Here is a 14,810-nt window from a genome sequence, read left to right as displayed (position 1 = left end):
TCGAGACTTCAACCCTCTGAAAGTCCCTTTTCTTTGCTCATAACTCTTTGTTATTCTTCATTTTAATGTTGCAAATGTCATTTTTGAAGGCTTTCAACATTCAGTGTGACTCAACACAGACATATTGATGAATCAGAGTCAAATACATTCTAAAAAATTAAAGCAGTCAAATAAATGGTCCACAAAAGTACACAAAAGGAGTATTTCCATTCTAAATAGTAGGGTTTAGTCACGGTAGTTTGCTGGATTTACCTACTATACAACTGTTGTATTTTTGTTATTATTTCTAATGGAAAATTTTAGTTTAAAAAAAGAGCGAGAAAGAGAATAAAGGGACAGGTATAGTGTTGTTTAACTCAAATTTTGTGCAGGAATTTACAAAGAGTGTTAAAGAAGTATCCAGAGAGAATGATGACTAAATAAAAAGCTTGTTTGTGAATAAAAGGGGTTTCCCCCCTAGTTATCAATCAGAATTTTTACATCACAAACTTTGATGAGGTGCCACTGGAACACAAGCCAAACATCAACTCCCCACATACAAAGTTTTTTTTTCCTGTGTAATCCAGCAGCTTTTGAAACTTGAAGCAGTGTAAGTTCATTGGTTTCACAGCAAAACAAACTGGACATGTGTCACTGTCTCCAGCTGTCTCTCTGAACTGTGCTATCACTGGTTTCTGAAACATGGCCGCCTGTCCAATCAGAGTGGTGTGCGCTGGCTGTAGAGAGGGGTGCGCTTGTGAGCGTTAGTGTGGCTATGCTCTGAGCTATCGCCAGTGCCGTACCCGAGCATTTATTCACCGAATTCCTCTCCCCTTCGACGCCGCTTGTAAACCCCACCTCCCCGTCCTCCTCTCTGCCTCCCCTTCTCCTGGTCCTCCACATTCTCTTGAAGCTGTCCGTCACAAAGCAGTAAACCACTGGATCCAGGCAGCTATTCAGGCTGCTCAAGGTCACGGTGATGTGATAGGCAAGCACATCCCTCGCCCCTTGCCCGGGCGCCTCCCCCGCCACTCTGAACTGGAAGTAAACCAGCACCTGGCGGACGTGGAAGGGTGTGAAACACACAGTGAAGACCACCAGGACGGTGGCCAAAAGCCTGATGGCACGAGTCCTCCTCACCCTGCTCTGGTGGGGCATCCCGCTGTGGCTGGAGGAGAGAAAACAGGTGACGCGCAGAGTGAAGACCACCACGGCGAGCAGGGGGAGGAGAAACTCCAGGATGGTGAGATAGAAGAGGGCAGGGAGGACCATGCAGGAGGAACTGAACTCCAAAGCTGTGGTCTAGAGAGAGAAGGAGAAAGAAAAAGGAGAGCGATTCTATCATGATTGAGCCTTTTAGCATGTTTAGCTTGTCTCAGCTTGTCAGCTCTCCTCTTCTTTAGCTCCCGACTGTTCTGCAAACCAACACTCCTCCTACTTTGCTTGTAACCTCATGAAAAATCATTATTTGATTAATTGACGGTCATCAGTTTTGTCATCACTGATAAGTTTTAATACTCAGGATAATTTAAAATTGGCACTCCCCCCCAAACTAAATCCGTGTCATTAACCAATTCATAGACTAAATTATGAACTCAGTTACTGCAATTCATTTATTTCTCTTTTTAGGTTTATTTTGTGGATTTATACACTGAGAGCTCATCCTGTGTGTGCTGTGTTTTTAGTGTGTCTCTTCACCTGAAAAGAGTAGGTGACCACGACTGCAATGAACCACACGGTGGCACTGACACACCTTGCCGCTCCTATGGTCCTCCATCGATGAAGGGTACTGGATGCGTGGACGACAGCGAGGTACCGATCGATACAGATGCTGAATAGAAAGCCATCAGTGAATGTCAGGTTTATGTAGTGGATTGTCATTTATGCTTAGAAATATTTACTCATATATGCTTAGAGTTTTATAAATGGTTGTAGATTGATAGAGGTTTGATCCTTAGCAGTCTGTGGAGACTCTGTGTGCCTCCCAGAGCACTCTGGCATGCACACACAACTTAAGGTCAGGAGAAAGGTTATATCTGCTCTTACTGATTTATGGTATAGGAGGACTCCTACTCTGTATCTGGTTAAGTATAAGAGCCTTTTGTTCAGATGGACCGCTAGACTCCTGGCACCAGCTTTGGGGAGTCTTCACGGGGTCACATCTTGACCCCACACACACACACACACACACACACACACACACACACACACACACACACACACACACACACACACACACACACACACACACACACACACATACCTACACGACACACAGACAAGGTATTCTTTGGTCACATGTATACCTATGTAAGACGTCATATGTTAATGAACCTATGCATATTCATGTAACCACAATAAAAGGAGTAACACAAAGAACTTCGCCTGCTTGTGTCTTGCTTTGCTGTGTAGCTGAATTATCTCGTTCCAGCGGTGGGCCTGTGCTAGACAGACCCATCAGTGAATATTGATAGAGGGGACATATTATTCCAATTTATTTTTAGATAAATTTGAATACTAGGCTTCTTTAAGGCTTCACTCCTTAAAACCCTGCCTTTCTTCTGATTGGCTGCCCCTTGCCTGGCTTCCACAAACAAAAGCTTCTTTCATCTTAGTCCTAGGCTGAGATGACGGTATAAGGAAATCCATGCCAAACTGATATCACCTTGACACAAAAACTTCTGGAAATCAAGAAATTAGACCAGCCAGAAGCCGAACTCTTGGTCAACAGGGTTATCTGTGTGTGTTACCACATTGAATATGAGCATCCAACTAAAAGAATGCACATAACTAAAAATAATGAAAAGCATAACAGCTCCTCATTATGTGATAAATGAGGTTATGACTAACCCACCTGGTCAGAAACAGGATACTACAGTACATATTGACAAAGTAGCTGAAGGTGTGGACGTATGAGCAGGCCACACAGCTCCCTCCACTGTGGTACAGAGCGATGCGAGCCGGCAGCGACAGAGCCACCAGCAGGTCAGCCACGGCCAGGTTTATGGTGTAAACCACGGAGGCTGAAGAGTGTGCAGAGGCACCGCAGAAAACGTAGAGAGCCAGGCTGTTGAGGACCACACCAACCACCAGCATCAGACAGTTAAACACCTGCAGCAGGGAGGGATGGATGGACCCTTAGTTTATTGGTCATGCAGAGCTACTTACATATTTAAAGGCTTAGTGTCTTCTCGGTTTGGGATATTCTGGAGTGCAAGGGTCCTGTGTGCAGGATTTTATGCTATTATTGAGTCTTTTCTTGGTAAATTTAATCTATTCAATTTATTTAGACGGGGTCCTTGCTTTTATCTGCTTACCCTAAACAAGTGTAAAAACAACTTAAGTAACTGCACAGAAATTGCAAATACTGGAGTGTAACATAAGATTTATTCAGCATTTGATCTTACCATCAGAAAAACCCAGACAGTGTAGAAATCTTGATACATTCCCCATTCCTGGTCCCAGGTGTTGCAGTTAGTTTGGTGTGAGTTGAAAAGTGACAGGAGAGGCTCAGCAGTGGAGTTGGAGCTGATGTTTGCGAGAAGGCTCTCCATTGGTTGGAAAAAATGAATGACAAGTAGGCTGGTGAGAATCAGGAAGTGAAGATGTAAAAAAAAGAAGAAAAAAAAAGATTGTAACAATGCAAAATCCTTCAGAAAGCTAGTTATTGGAACTGGGATTGTGTTACCAGACTGTTAATGTATAGCTGATGAATAAAACAACTGCTTGTTGTTATTTTCAGTTAAAAAACCCACAATAATAATGAAGCAAGTGGACTAAATAAAGAGAAATACAGTCACCTGGACATTTCATTAGGCACACCTGTTCAGCCGCTCATTAACATTAATATATCTAATCAGCTAATCATGTGGCAGCAACTCTCTGCATTTGGACAGCCTGTTCCTGTCAAGCTGAACATCAGAATGGGGAAGAAAAGTGATTTGAGTGACTGGACGTGGTATGACTGTTGGTGCCAGATGAAGTAGTCTGAGTATTCCAGAAACTGCTGATCTACTGGGATTTTCCCATGCAGCCATTTCAGAATGATCCAAAAGACGAGAAAATACCCAGTGAATGGCAGTTCTAAAAAAGAAAATGTCTTGCTGATGTCAGAGGCCAGAGGAAACTGACCAGACTACTTTGGGCTGATAGGAAGACAGTATCTCAAAAATACTCAAAAAGAACAAGTCAAAGCATGCAGAAGAGCTTTTTTGGATGTATAACATGCTGAAGCTTGAAACAGATTGACTACAGCAGCAGAAGTCCATACTGATTGCTACTCCTCTCACCAAAATTGTACAATGCTGTCTGGTCTGATTAGTCTCCGTTTCTGCTGGTAAGGTCAGAATTTGGTGTAAACAACATGAAAGCATGGATCCATCCTTCCTGCCTTGTATCAAAGGTGGTAGTGGTGATGATGTAATGGTGTGGAACAAATTTTCCTGGCACACTTTTGGCCCCTTAGTACTGAAAGATGATAGTTTATTGTTGCTGACCATGTCCATTTATGACCACAGAGTACACATTGTCTGATGGCTACTTCTAGCAGGATAACAAACCAGGCAACAAAGGTCAAACCATTTCAAACTGGTTTCTTGAACATGACAGTGAGTTCACTGTACTCAGGTGTCTTCCACTATCACCGGATCTCAATCCAATAGAGCGCCTTTGAGATGTGGTGGAACAGGATGTTCACAATGATGTGCAGCTGACAAATCTGCAGCAACCGTGTGATGCTATCATGTCAATGTGGACCAAAATCTGCGAATAATGTTTTTAGTACCTTGCTAAATCCATGCCACAAAGAATTAAAGCAGTTGCGGAAGTAAAGTAGTATTTCTTGATGCGTACCTTAAAAAATACTGTAGCACTTAAGGCATTTTTAATCATTTATTACTTTGTTAACGTAGTGAGGAAAATAAATCTTTCAGATTCTTTTCTTTTCTAAAGGGTAAAAGCTTTTTAGGATTATGTCCAGACTCATTCTATCTACTTTTTTTTTTAACCTTTTTTCTCCCCTCAGATTGTTCAGTAATATCAGGGCTTCTTCATTACAGCCTCCCGGCAGTAATTTAAAGACGGATGCCTTAACCTTTTATCTTGGACTCAGCCTTGGATACTGTATTGTAAATAGTTTCAAACAGCTTAGTTCTCCAAACTCACACACACACAAAGACACACATATACACACACTAAAAACTAAAGGAGATAGCTGTGACTTCTAGGGATGAAAACATGGCCAACATCTGCAGAAATGAAACCAGACAGAGAGACTTTGGAAATCCTGATCCTATAAACAATGTGCTCTTGTATCGTAGAGGCAACTGTATCCATCTTCATCTCCTCCCTAAAAGGATGTGACACTCTCAACAAAGTTAAGTACACGACCGTGTGTGTTACTTCAACAGCATTAAGATGAACCCTGCCAGCGCGCGCGGCTATTTAACACACCACTGACATGTGTTGTGTTGAACATGATGTAGACGGTTGTCTTAACCCGATAAACGTGATCAGTGCGACACGTCCTGTTTAAAAAACGGCTGGACTGAGTGTTCACTTTCAAGGGGCTTAAAGAAGTAAAAAGACTGGCCAAAAATAGTGTTGATATTTCAAAGCCAGGCGGGAACAGATAAAACAGTGTGATAAATAAGGCGTTACGACATTAGTGAATTTGTTATGTTCTGCTTAAGAAGAACTGCCCAAACAAGCTATTCATTAGTTGGCCAAAACTGTTTCACCCTTAACTTGAATGTACTAACTTTTCCCAGAGCTTTGAAACTTATCACACTCATTTTCTATGGAAATAAACTTGTTGTCGTACAATCTCTGTAGTTGTTCTGAGTTCATCCAGAGTCCTTACAGGACCTTTAGCCAAGTTGGCTTAAAAGTTAGTTTCAGCTTGTTTCATCTGATGAATCACGGGGGATAAAATGATTTATTTTTCTTTCAGCAAATCTGTAGAGCTCCCCTGGCAGAGCTTGCACATCACATACAAGCAACTCAAGTCCTTTAAGAAGCAGCCTGGATTTGAGTCTGCCCACCATTCATCTTCTCCATCACACTTTCTTTTCTACTCTGAACTGTTCCTGTTAATGCGTTTCTAAAAGCCCCAAATTAAATCTTGCAAAAAGTGTTTATTTAGTCTTGACTGTTCGACATCAGAAAAAACATAAATTAAAAATATCATCCTTTACTTTAATGAAAGTAATTTTATAAAAGATAAATGTCTTAAATAATGTCATATTTTACTCAGCAGATCCTCTCATTTTGGCCAAAAGTGTCTTTCCTTATAAAAACCAGAGACGGATGAGCTCCCATTGGATAACATGTGCCGCTGAGAGAGGTCTTTCCACTCTTCATCATCATAAGACAGTTAGATAAAACATGGCTGTCAGCCTGGATTTTAAAAAAGAAAAAAAACTCTCCAAGCAGCTATCTTCTTTGAAACTTCATAGTTATGGTAAAATATGTGACAAAATTATTATATAAAAGATAAACCAGTGAATGACTCTGAAGCCTGCAAATGTTTTTTAACATTGTGTTAATCATTGCTGCCCAGCACCTGCAGACTTTACAGATGCAGATGTGCATTTGCTTCTTAGATTCACTTTTAAATGAAATGATTAGAACATAAAAAATCATATCTAAATCTATAGGGTCTGCCTTTTTCAGCTAAACCCTCACAAGTTAAATTCGGGTATTTTAAACTTTACATTATGCACTCTTAAAAGAATGAAAGCTCCTTTTTGTGTACAATTACCAATGAAAAAAACAAAAAAACAAAACAGTATTATGCATGTACCAGAGGGAAAGTACTGTAGGGTGAAAATCTCCAGGAGGACAAATGTACACAAGGAACCTTAAAACTGCTGCTCAGAAAATGAGGCAAAGTAATGCAGACTATTGTCCTCCTGATCGTTAGGTTCAAAAACCATAACCAGAAAAAAACAAAATAAAATTAAAGTCAAATAATGATGACTGAATGGATTAAACGTACCTGGAGAAGAGAAAAAGTGGTGAAAACAAATCCTCATGCAGTAGACTTGTGCAAAAGTCCTTGTTGTCCGATTATATAAATTAAGAGCTCCTCAGTTGCTTTTAATTTCATACTTTTATCTCCTCTTCATTTTGTGCATCCTTTGTTCTTTCAGTAATTTGCTAAAAGGTAAGGAAAGAATAGGCCCAGAGAGTCAGATGTGAAGCTCTGGGGCGGAGAGAGTCCTCCAATGGAAAGTAAAGTTCAACAGGCGGACCTCCTCTTTCCCTCATCTCTTTCATATCACATATAACAGAAAACGTAATGAAGATGTATCAAAAATGTTAACTTCTTTCATTTTCTTTCTTGTCATTCCCCTTCTTCCTCCACCTTATGGTTTCTGTTTTGTCTCATAATATCTCCCATTTTCCACCTCTTTAGTTTGAGCTTCTTTTCTTTCTCGGCCTCTCGTCAAATACGACATCTTCTAATATATTTCATCTGAAAGGCAATGCAAAGACAAGGCTTGAGTGTCCAAGGTGTCGAAAAGCAGAAGAGGAACACATACGTGGATGGATAACAGTTGGATTGGGAATAACAAGAAAAGAGTAAGTGGCTGGCAGGCTAAAAGGAAGAGGAAAAATTAGAAAGAGCTGGCCGGAAGACTGCTCTGTCTCTGTGGGACAAAAACAAAAGGCAGTTTCATTCAAGTTTGATTTCAAAATCGTTTATTTAAAGCTGTCTCCAGGGTGGTCCCACTTGGACAGCGTTAGAGAGAAAAAATATACGTTTGTCTCTGTGTAAATACATGATTCAATTAAAGAAGTAAAGAGCAAAATAAAAGCGTAAAGCATACAACGCAGCATAAACTGTTTCTGTAGATGTTTTTATGAAGCTGCCAGCCTGTGAACCCGTGAACCAACACACACTTATAAAAATGGGAGAGGACACCTTCATAGTAAAAGATAGAGAAGGGATCACTTTACATTTGTTTCACCACAAAGAAGCATCACCTAATAAACACACAGGAGGATAAACAGCTGTAACATCTGTCCCATTGAATATGTTTGCGGTTGTGTGTGGCTCACATCAAAACGTCAAATAAAGCCCTGTGGCAGTAATACCGGTGAAAAAAGCCATAGGCGTCAGTTCTTATGAAGCTAAAAAGAGACTTTTGATTTATGCTTCGATGTTGGTGATGTCATTATACAAAGTGCCTGGTTAATGTTTGATTAAAAGTTTCTTGGCTTGTTTAAATATTTGAAATCTTTGCCAGATGTTTAAAGTGTTGGAGACGGAGGAAGGATGTCGCGCTTGACACTTTGGCGGAATTTAGAGGGTGGAAAGAGTGCTTAAATTAAGTTGTGCATAGGAAATCTATTTCTAGAAACCTTTGGGGTAGATGTATTAGAGAATTAAGGGGCACTCCAGCAGTTTTGAAACTTAAACAGAGTTTCAGCACATAGGTGCTGTAAAGTATGCTGTGCAATTTCATCAAAATTGGAAATGTCAGAGGATGTCTTGGTTTGCAGACAAGGGTAAGTCTGCAGGCATTTAAGAAGCAGAGAGGAGCTAAAACCTCATGGGAAAAACAAACATATTTTGTTAGGCTGAGAGGGATTTTTTTTTTTTTTTTTAGCTTTCAGTAGGCCTTCTGTTCAGAACTACTGAAATAGCCCTGTTACAGATTTTAGCAGGTGGCAGAGAGCCTGGAGAGGTGGGCATATGCACTGGAGAGAAGTGGAATGAAAGACAGTGAAAACAAGAATAGAATAGAATAGAATAGAATAGAATAGAATAGAATAGAATAGAATAGAATAGAATAATCATTGTAAATGTAAGACTAAATACACGTGTATGAATGACAGGGAGACGGGGGAACACTGAAGGTAAAAGGAGTAGAGGTAGTGAAGGTGTATGAGTTTAAATAGTCGGGGTCAGCTATCCAAAGCAAAAGACACTGCATGAGAGAGTTGAACACGAGAGTGCAGGCAGGCTGAAAATAAGATTCAGGTGTGATTTGTAACTGTAGTGAGACCTACTGTAATGTATGGTTTGGAGACGGTGGCAGAAGAGGCCAAGGTGGAGGTGGCGGAGTTGAGGGGGGGTGTGTGTGTGTGTGGGGGGGGTGTTCTTAGACCTGGAACCTGTCATTAAAGCACTTTGGGTCAACTTCTTACGTGGTCAGTACACATAAACAAAACAGTGAAGAAGGCGCAGCAGCGCCTCTTCTTTCTCAGGAGACTGAAAAGATTCGGCATGAGCCCCCGCATCCTCAGGACCTTCTATCGCTGTGCCATTGAGAGCATCCTCACTGGATGCATCACCACCTGGTACGGCAACAGCACCGCTCACAACCGCAAAGCTCTCCAGAGAGTAGTGCGGTGTGCTGAACGGATAATTGGAGGTGAGCTTCCCTCCCTCCAAGACATCTACAGGAAGTGGTGCCTGAGGAAAGCGGAGAGGATCATCAAGGACTCCAGTCACCCCAGCCATAAACTGTTCAGACTACTACCATCAGGAAGGAGGTTCTGCAGCATCCGGTCCCGCACCAGCAGACTGAGAGACAGCTTTTTCCACCAAGCCATCAGACTGCTGAACACTTCATAGACACCTCACCTTCACTACTGGAGCTTCAACATTATGCACTCCATACTGTATATAAATACCACTGTTTTGCACATACCAACCTCTGTATATTTTATATATCTTATTTTATTGTTTACTTTATTTCATTTGTAAAACATGTATATACATACTATATACACACTCAAACACACACACGTAGAAAAACATATTTAGTATACACATTCAGTAATGTATATACCTTTACATATTGTACATATATTTATTACTTTTTAGATTAGCCATTTTTATATTTTGCTTGTTTTACATTATTGTATTTTGCACAACTCTGTTGCTTGTGAAGCTCGCACACAAGAATTTCACTCACATGTACTGTACCAGTGTACCTGCACATGTGATGTGACAATAAAAGTGATTTGATTTGATTTGATTTGTTGTTTCAATGTGCTACAGGCTATAAATAAAACAGAGTTAAGAGAAAGATATGACAACAAGGTTCATACATTTTTTCATAGTGCATAGAGGTATACTTTTATAATTAGTTGGGCTACATACTGAACTTAAGGTGATTAAAGCAGAGTATCAATCCCATTGTGCTAGTGTCATTCTGATGCCAATATTTAGTTGGTATTGATACTATTAATATAATGAATGGATCCTCCCACCTCTACAGACCATAGGAAACTCCAGTAGATCTAGGGAGCCTTGTTTATAATGCTGTGTAATGCTGCGCAGCATGATGATGCGCATCATCCCTCAACGGGAACTGTACAGGTAATATCCTGACAGCTGTAATGGAGGATCAGAGCTGTGCGGCCCTATTTAGTTACGGAAGCTATGTGTGAAAGCTCATCTCTCTAAACTAAAGAGAAGTGCACCTTTACTTTTAAATCATAGAAGTCTTAAAATCCTTTGGAGACGCGCATATGGATCTGGCTGCAGGCGGTGAGAATCGGGCAGCTCAAGATATCATTTTGAATTAGTTTATGATTAGGGAGTTTTTATTATATCATGCATTCAGTCACTGAAACAAAAATCATCAAACGTGAAAGGTGTTTTGGTTATTTCGGCGACTTCTAGACAAAATAACCAAATTACCAACCTTAAACGCTTGTGCTTTAAGCTTACACTGTTACCACGGCGACCGAGAAGCGTCAGCATTTATTAACCGGCATGAACAACGTCAGATGATTTTCGTTCCCCAGCAACACCAAAATAAAAACGAGACATCCGCTGCCTTCTTTCTGATTTCACACCGTGTGGGAATATTCGACCACTCAGTGAAACCGATTTCTCTTTTTTATTCCTGAGTGACAACGTGGTAGTTTCTGTTAGCGGAACGGTTTATATTCTAGCACACGGAACCAGAAAAGTTGGAGGCGGAAATTAAACCTGTAAACAAACGTATAGCTTTAGTTAGAAGCGGTTACAGTATGTGCACATTGACTGTCTGCTGAGCCCAAAGAAGATGTTTAAAAACACATTCCAGAGCGGCTTTTTGTCTATTTTATATAGTATCGGCAGCAAACCTCTTCAGATATGGGACAAAAAGGTAAGCAGCCGCTCAGAACGGAAGCAGGGAGCTGTATGTTGGCTTAGCGAGCGGGGCTAAAACTGGCTAGCATCATGTGCACTCACGCCGCTTTTAAACTTCGCATTGTTTTATGGCTGTGGACGTTTTCTAGATGCACTTTAAATTCACGACGCGCAGTTCTTGTTGATTACTTGTAAAAGCAACATGATACAGGGTAGCCATGGAGGCAGTGGTGCTAAGTTGCTAACCTGAGTCACACATCAGTAATTGAAGTTACAGTCGCTTGATTGAGTCATTGGTACCATTCACACGGTTTTACAGGCTAATGTGCTAAACAGGAGTTGTTACTGGTCAGATATTCAAGTATGAGCTTTGCAGTCCTCTCTGCATGGCCATCTATGCAGTGGTGACAAATGATCTGAGATATGAGATATCCATCCATCCATTCATTTTCTGCCGCGTATCCAAGTCCAGGTTGCAAGAAAGCACTCTAAGTAGATAGACTCAGACTTCGCATTCCCCATCACCTTGTCCGGGGGTACACGGAGGCGTTCCCAAGCTCACCCAAGAGAAATAATCTCTCCAGCGTGTCTGAGCTCCTCACCCTATCTCTGAGGGAATATTTCTGCTGCTTGTATCCACGATTCTATTCTTTTGAGCGACTGGTAAATTGTTTCCCTTAATGCTAAGCTCTCTCTTCACGGTCTGCATCATTGCACACGCCACACCACTCCATCTGTCAGTCTCCTGTCTCTCCTTTCCCATAAGCAAGATCCAGAGATATTTGAACTCCTCTGAAGCAACAACTGATCTCTAACCCGGAGGTCTGGCGGCAAAGCTTGAAAAGCAAGTATTAGGTTCAGTGCTTTGCGGATTGGGCAGCGATCAGGGGTGGGGGTCCTGGCAGTCCCAATCCCTGGTTGATAAATCTGACTTTAGATATGAGACATGCCTTCTTCATTCATTAGTTTTGTTTAGATATCTCACATCTGATTCAGGGGGGTTTACAGTTGGTACGCCATACAGCACTCTAAACGCTCTGGGAAACGTCCTAATTTCTCCATTGAAAATAAGGGAACAAATCTATTTCTGGGTTTTCACAGGTGAGGAACGGTCACATAAAGAGAGTCCCGGACAATGACATACATTCGAATGTGCTGGAGATTGAGGGAGCAAATGTCAGGTGAGTTTGTCTGTTTATTTATTAATCAAAGGTCAACTTTATTTTCAGTTCTACGATATGTAAAGGATATGTAAACTGAAAATTATAATAATATACATAATTATATAATTATATACACTATTGCAGTCCTGGCATATTTAACAGGATATTCTTTTTTTCAAGCTCTTGGGTGCATTGATTGTCTTCACTTTGTGTATAATATGTCTTTGTGTTCTGTTTGAAGTATGTGTACATTAATGTATCATGTAGATGCCAGGCATAGTAATTAGATTTACTTTCTTTAATATTTTTGTCTTGTTAAATAACTGAAATAAATCCGTTATTTAAGTCTCGCCCATCCTAGCTTCATCAACTCTGTCCTCCCTACAGCACCACCTACATAACATGCCCTGCAGATCCCAAGAAGACCCTGGGGATCAAACTTCCCTTTTTGGTCATGATCATTAAGAACCTCAAGAAGTATTTCACCTTTGAGGTCCAGGTAGAGACATTTAAATGCTTTGTGATTGGCTAACATACAGTCTGGGAATCTACCATAGACCTGGTGCTACGTATGTCTCATATCTCCCTCTCAGGTTCTGGACGATAAAAACGTTCGCCGGCGGTTTCGAGCGAGTAACTATCAGAGCACGACGAGGGTGAAGCCCTTCATCTGCACCATGCCCATGAGGCTCGATGACGGCTGGAACCAGATTCAGTTCAACCTGTCCGACTTCACCAGGAGGGCTTATGGAACCAATTATACAGAGACGCTACGTGTACAGGTTAGTGCACACATGAGGAACCTCTGAGTCTTTCCTGTTTCTCTATAGTAAGAATTTGGCGCAATATTCCTTTTTCTCTTTTTAACATCTGCTCTGTTTCCCCCCTCAGATTCATGCTAACTGTCGGATAAGGAGGGTGTATTTCTCCGACAGACTCTACTCTGAGGATGAGCTTCCAGCTGAGTTTAAACTCTACCTGCCTGTCCAGAATCAGAAGGCCAAGGTTAGTACATCTCTCCATATACGTGAACGCTAATACAGTATTACAGTCAAAAAGTTACCATTTCAGCTCTCAGTCTGTAAAAATGTGTAGAAGTCTAACACTTGTCTGTCTGTGTCTTGCAGCAGTAGAGCTTCTTGCAGTGTGCATCCCCCCCGATGTGATTTGGAGTTTTAGTTGTGACAACATTATGCAGATTCAGTGTGACATATAGTTTTGACTTTTTCGTGAGTCTCTGCACATTCAAGTCTGGTCTGATGTTTCCTTGCACTGCTGTAAAAAGATAATTGCAAACAGCTTACAGCCCCACTGCTTATTTTGTAAATCTTTACCAAAAAGAAAGAGATTTACTGTTTAAAATTAAAATTTGCCCATAAATACAATTAAATTGCATGGTTTGTTGATTTATTTAAGTCACTCAGGCTAAATGATGTTAAGTCTTCTGGCTACAGGTATTTTTTAAAAGTCCACCATGTCCATTATTCTGGGGGTTTTTCAGTTTGCCACCATCCTGTGCATCCTAAACAGTATTTTTGAATGTTAACCACCTTATGCCCTCGTCTATATTTCCTTCTGACACAATGCAGAATCCCTTTATTTTCTTTCTTGTACTAGAGGTATGAATATCAGCAGAAAGACTTAGTTTCAATAAATCGTTGTTTCTGTTAAAGCTGTAACACTTGACAGGAATAATATATGATCCTTCCCTCTGAAAGTCTTTAAACAAATAAGATCAAACATGTTCAATTCGGCTGATGCAGTGTTTCATGACACATTCTGTGGGCTGCATCCTGACACTTGCTTCTGATTTTAATCCTGTTATTTTACATGACAGTAGTTGTATATTTGCTAAAAGGATTCTCAGATTTGGCTCTCTATTATAGAAATATGTTTAGATGCTGTGATGATTCTGACATTTATTTTGATTAGGCTAACTACTTCTAGCTGAATTCCATAACCACACCTGTTAATTTACAATATTAATAATTATAATTTTAGATTTTGTATTAAATAAATGCCTACCAGTGGTTTCTTCACAAAATAAATATCTATAAAAACAAAATGTGTGCTTAGATAAAAGCCTTTAATGTGAACATTATCAAGCGCTTTAGGCAGACTTTTTCTGCTTCATTTTGTTTCTTCTGTGTTTTATTCAGGTGTATTTATTACCTGTGCTGTTTATTACCAGGTTGCAATAAAGTTTTTTGGGGGAAAAAAAAAAAAAAAAAAATCTTCAGCTTTTCTGTTACCACCGCAACCGAATTGTTTATGGATTGGTTCCATTCCCTGGCTACACAAAATAGAATGAAGATTTTTTTTTATTTATTTTTTTTAGAAAGATTCACACAATTATTTCCTCAGATTTTTATTCAAATTAAGCATCTTCAGTCTGTGGAGTGAGCTCAAGGATGTTTAAAAACACCTCCCAGTGCGCGTTTTGTCTATCTTATAGAGCATCGGCAGCAAACCTCTTCAAATATGGGACAAAAAGGTAAGCAGCGGGTGTAGAGGGTGTATTTTTCCCGACAGACTGTACTCAGAGCATGAGCTTCCAGCTGAGCAGTTTT

At 40.4% G+C, this 14,810-nt stretch overlaps 2 protein-coding genes across 2 annotated transcripts; one reads left to right on the top strand and one right to left on the bottom strand.

Moving 5' to 3' along the window:
* Positions 1–630: 630 nt before the first annotated feature.
* LOC135932689 (G-protein coupled receptor 20) lies at positions 631–3,533 on the bottom strand. The gene is made up of 4 exons (XM_065470274.1): positions 3,387–3,533; positions 2,834–3,090; positions 1,678–1,810; positions 631–1,281 (listed from the first exon to the last, which is right to left on the bottom strand). The coding sequence occupies exons 1-4, from the start codon at positions 3,531–3,533 to the stop codon at positions 631–633; spliced, it is 1,188 nt and encodes a 395-aa protein (XP_065326346.1).
* Positions 3,534–10,783: 7,250 nt separating this feature from the next.
* cfap20 (cilia and flagella associated protein 20) lies at positions 10,784–14,446 on the top strand. Its single transcript, XM_065471999.1, has 6 exons — positions 10,784–11,093; positions 12,179–12,258; positions 12,628–12,739; positions 12,834–13,022; positions 13,132–13,245; positions 13,368–14,446. The coding sequence occupies exons 1-6, from the start codon at positions 11,010–11,012 to the stop codon at positions 13,371–13,373; spliced, it is 585 nt and encodes a 194-aa protein (XP_065328071.1). The 5' UTR covers positions 10,784–11,009; the 3' UTR covers positions 13,374–14,446.
* The last annotated feature ends 364 nt before the right edge of the window (positions 14,447–14,810 follow it).

This window comes from Pelmatolapia mariae, linkage group LG22 (genome assembly GCF_036321145.2).
Source record: "Pelmatolapia mariae isolate MD_Pm_ZW linkage group LG22, Pm_UMD_F_2, whole genome shotgun sequence".
Lineage (NCBI taxonomy): Eukaryota > Metazoa > Chordata > Actinopteri > Cichliformes > Cichlidae > Pelmatolapia > Pelmatolapia mariae.
The sequence above is the reverse complement of the archived record's forward strand: the minus strand, read 5'-3'. Positions and strand labels throughout refer to the sequence as shown.

Coding starts and splice junctions, on each gene's coding strand:
- LOC135932689 (XM_065470274.1), bottom strand. CDS start 3,533: ATGGAGAGCCTTCTCGCAAACATCAGCTCCAACTCCACTGCTGAGCCT. Junction 1,811..2,833: donor AGTATCCTGTTTCTGACCAG/GTGGGTTAGTCA, acceptor CTTTCTATTCAG/CATCTGTATCGATCGGTACC. Junction 1,282..1,677: donor TGGTCACCTACTCTTTTCAG/GTGAAGAGACAC, acceptor TTCTCTCTCTAG/ACCACAGCTTTGGAGTTCAG.
- cfap20 (XM_065471999.1), top strand. CDS start 11,010: ATGTTTAAAAACACATTCCAGAGCGGCTTTTTGTCTATTTTATATAGT. Junction 12,259..12,627: donor ATTGAGGGAGCAAATGTCAG/GTGAGTTTGTCT, acceptor TCCTCCCTACAG/CACCACCTACATAACATGCC. Junction 12,740..12,833: donor ATTTCACCTTTGAGGTCCAG/GTAGAGACATTT, acceptor TCTCCCTCTCAG/GTTCTGGACGATAAAAACGT.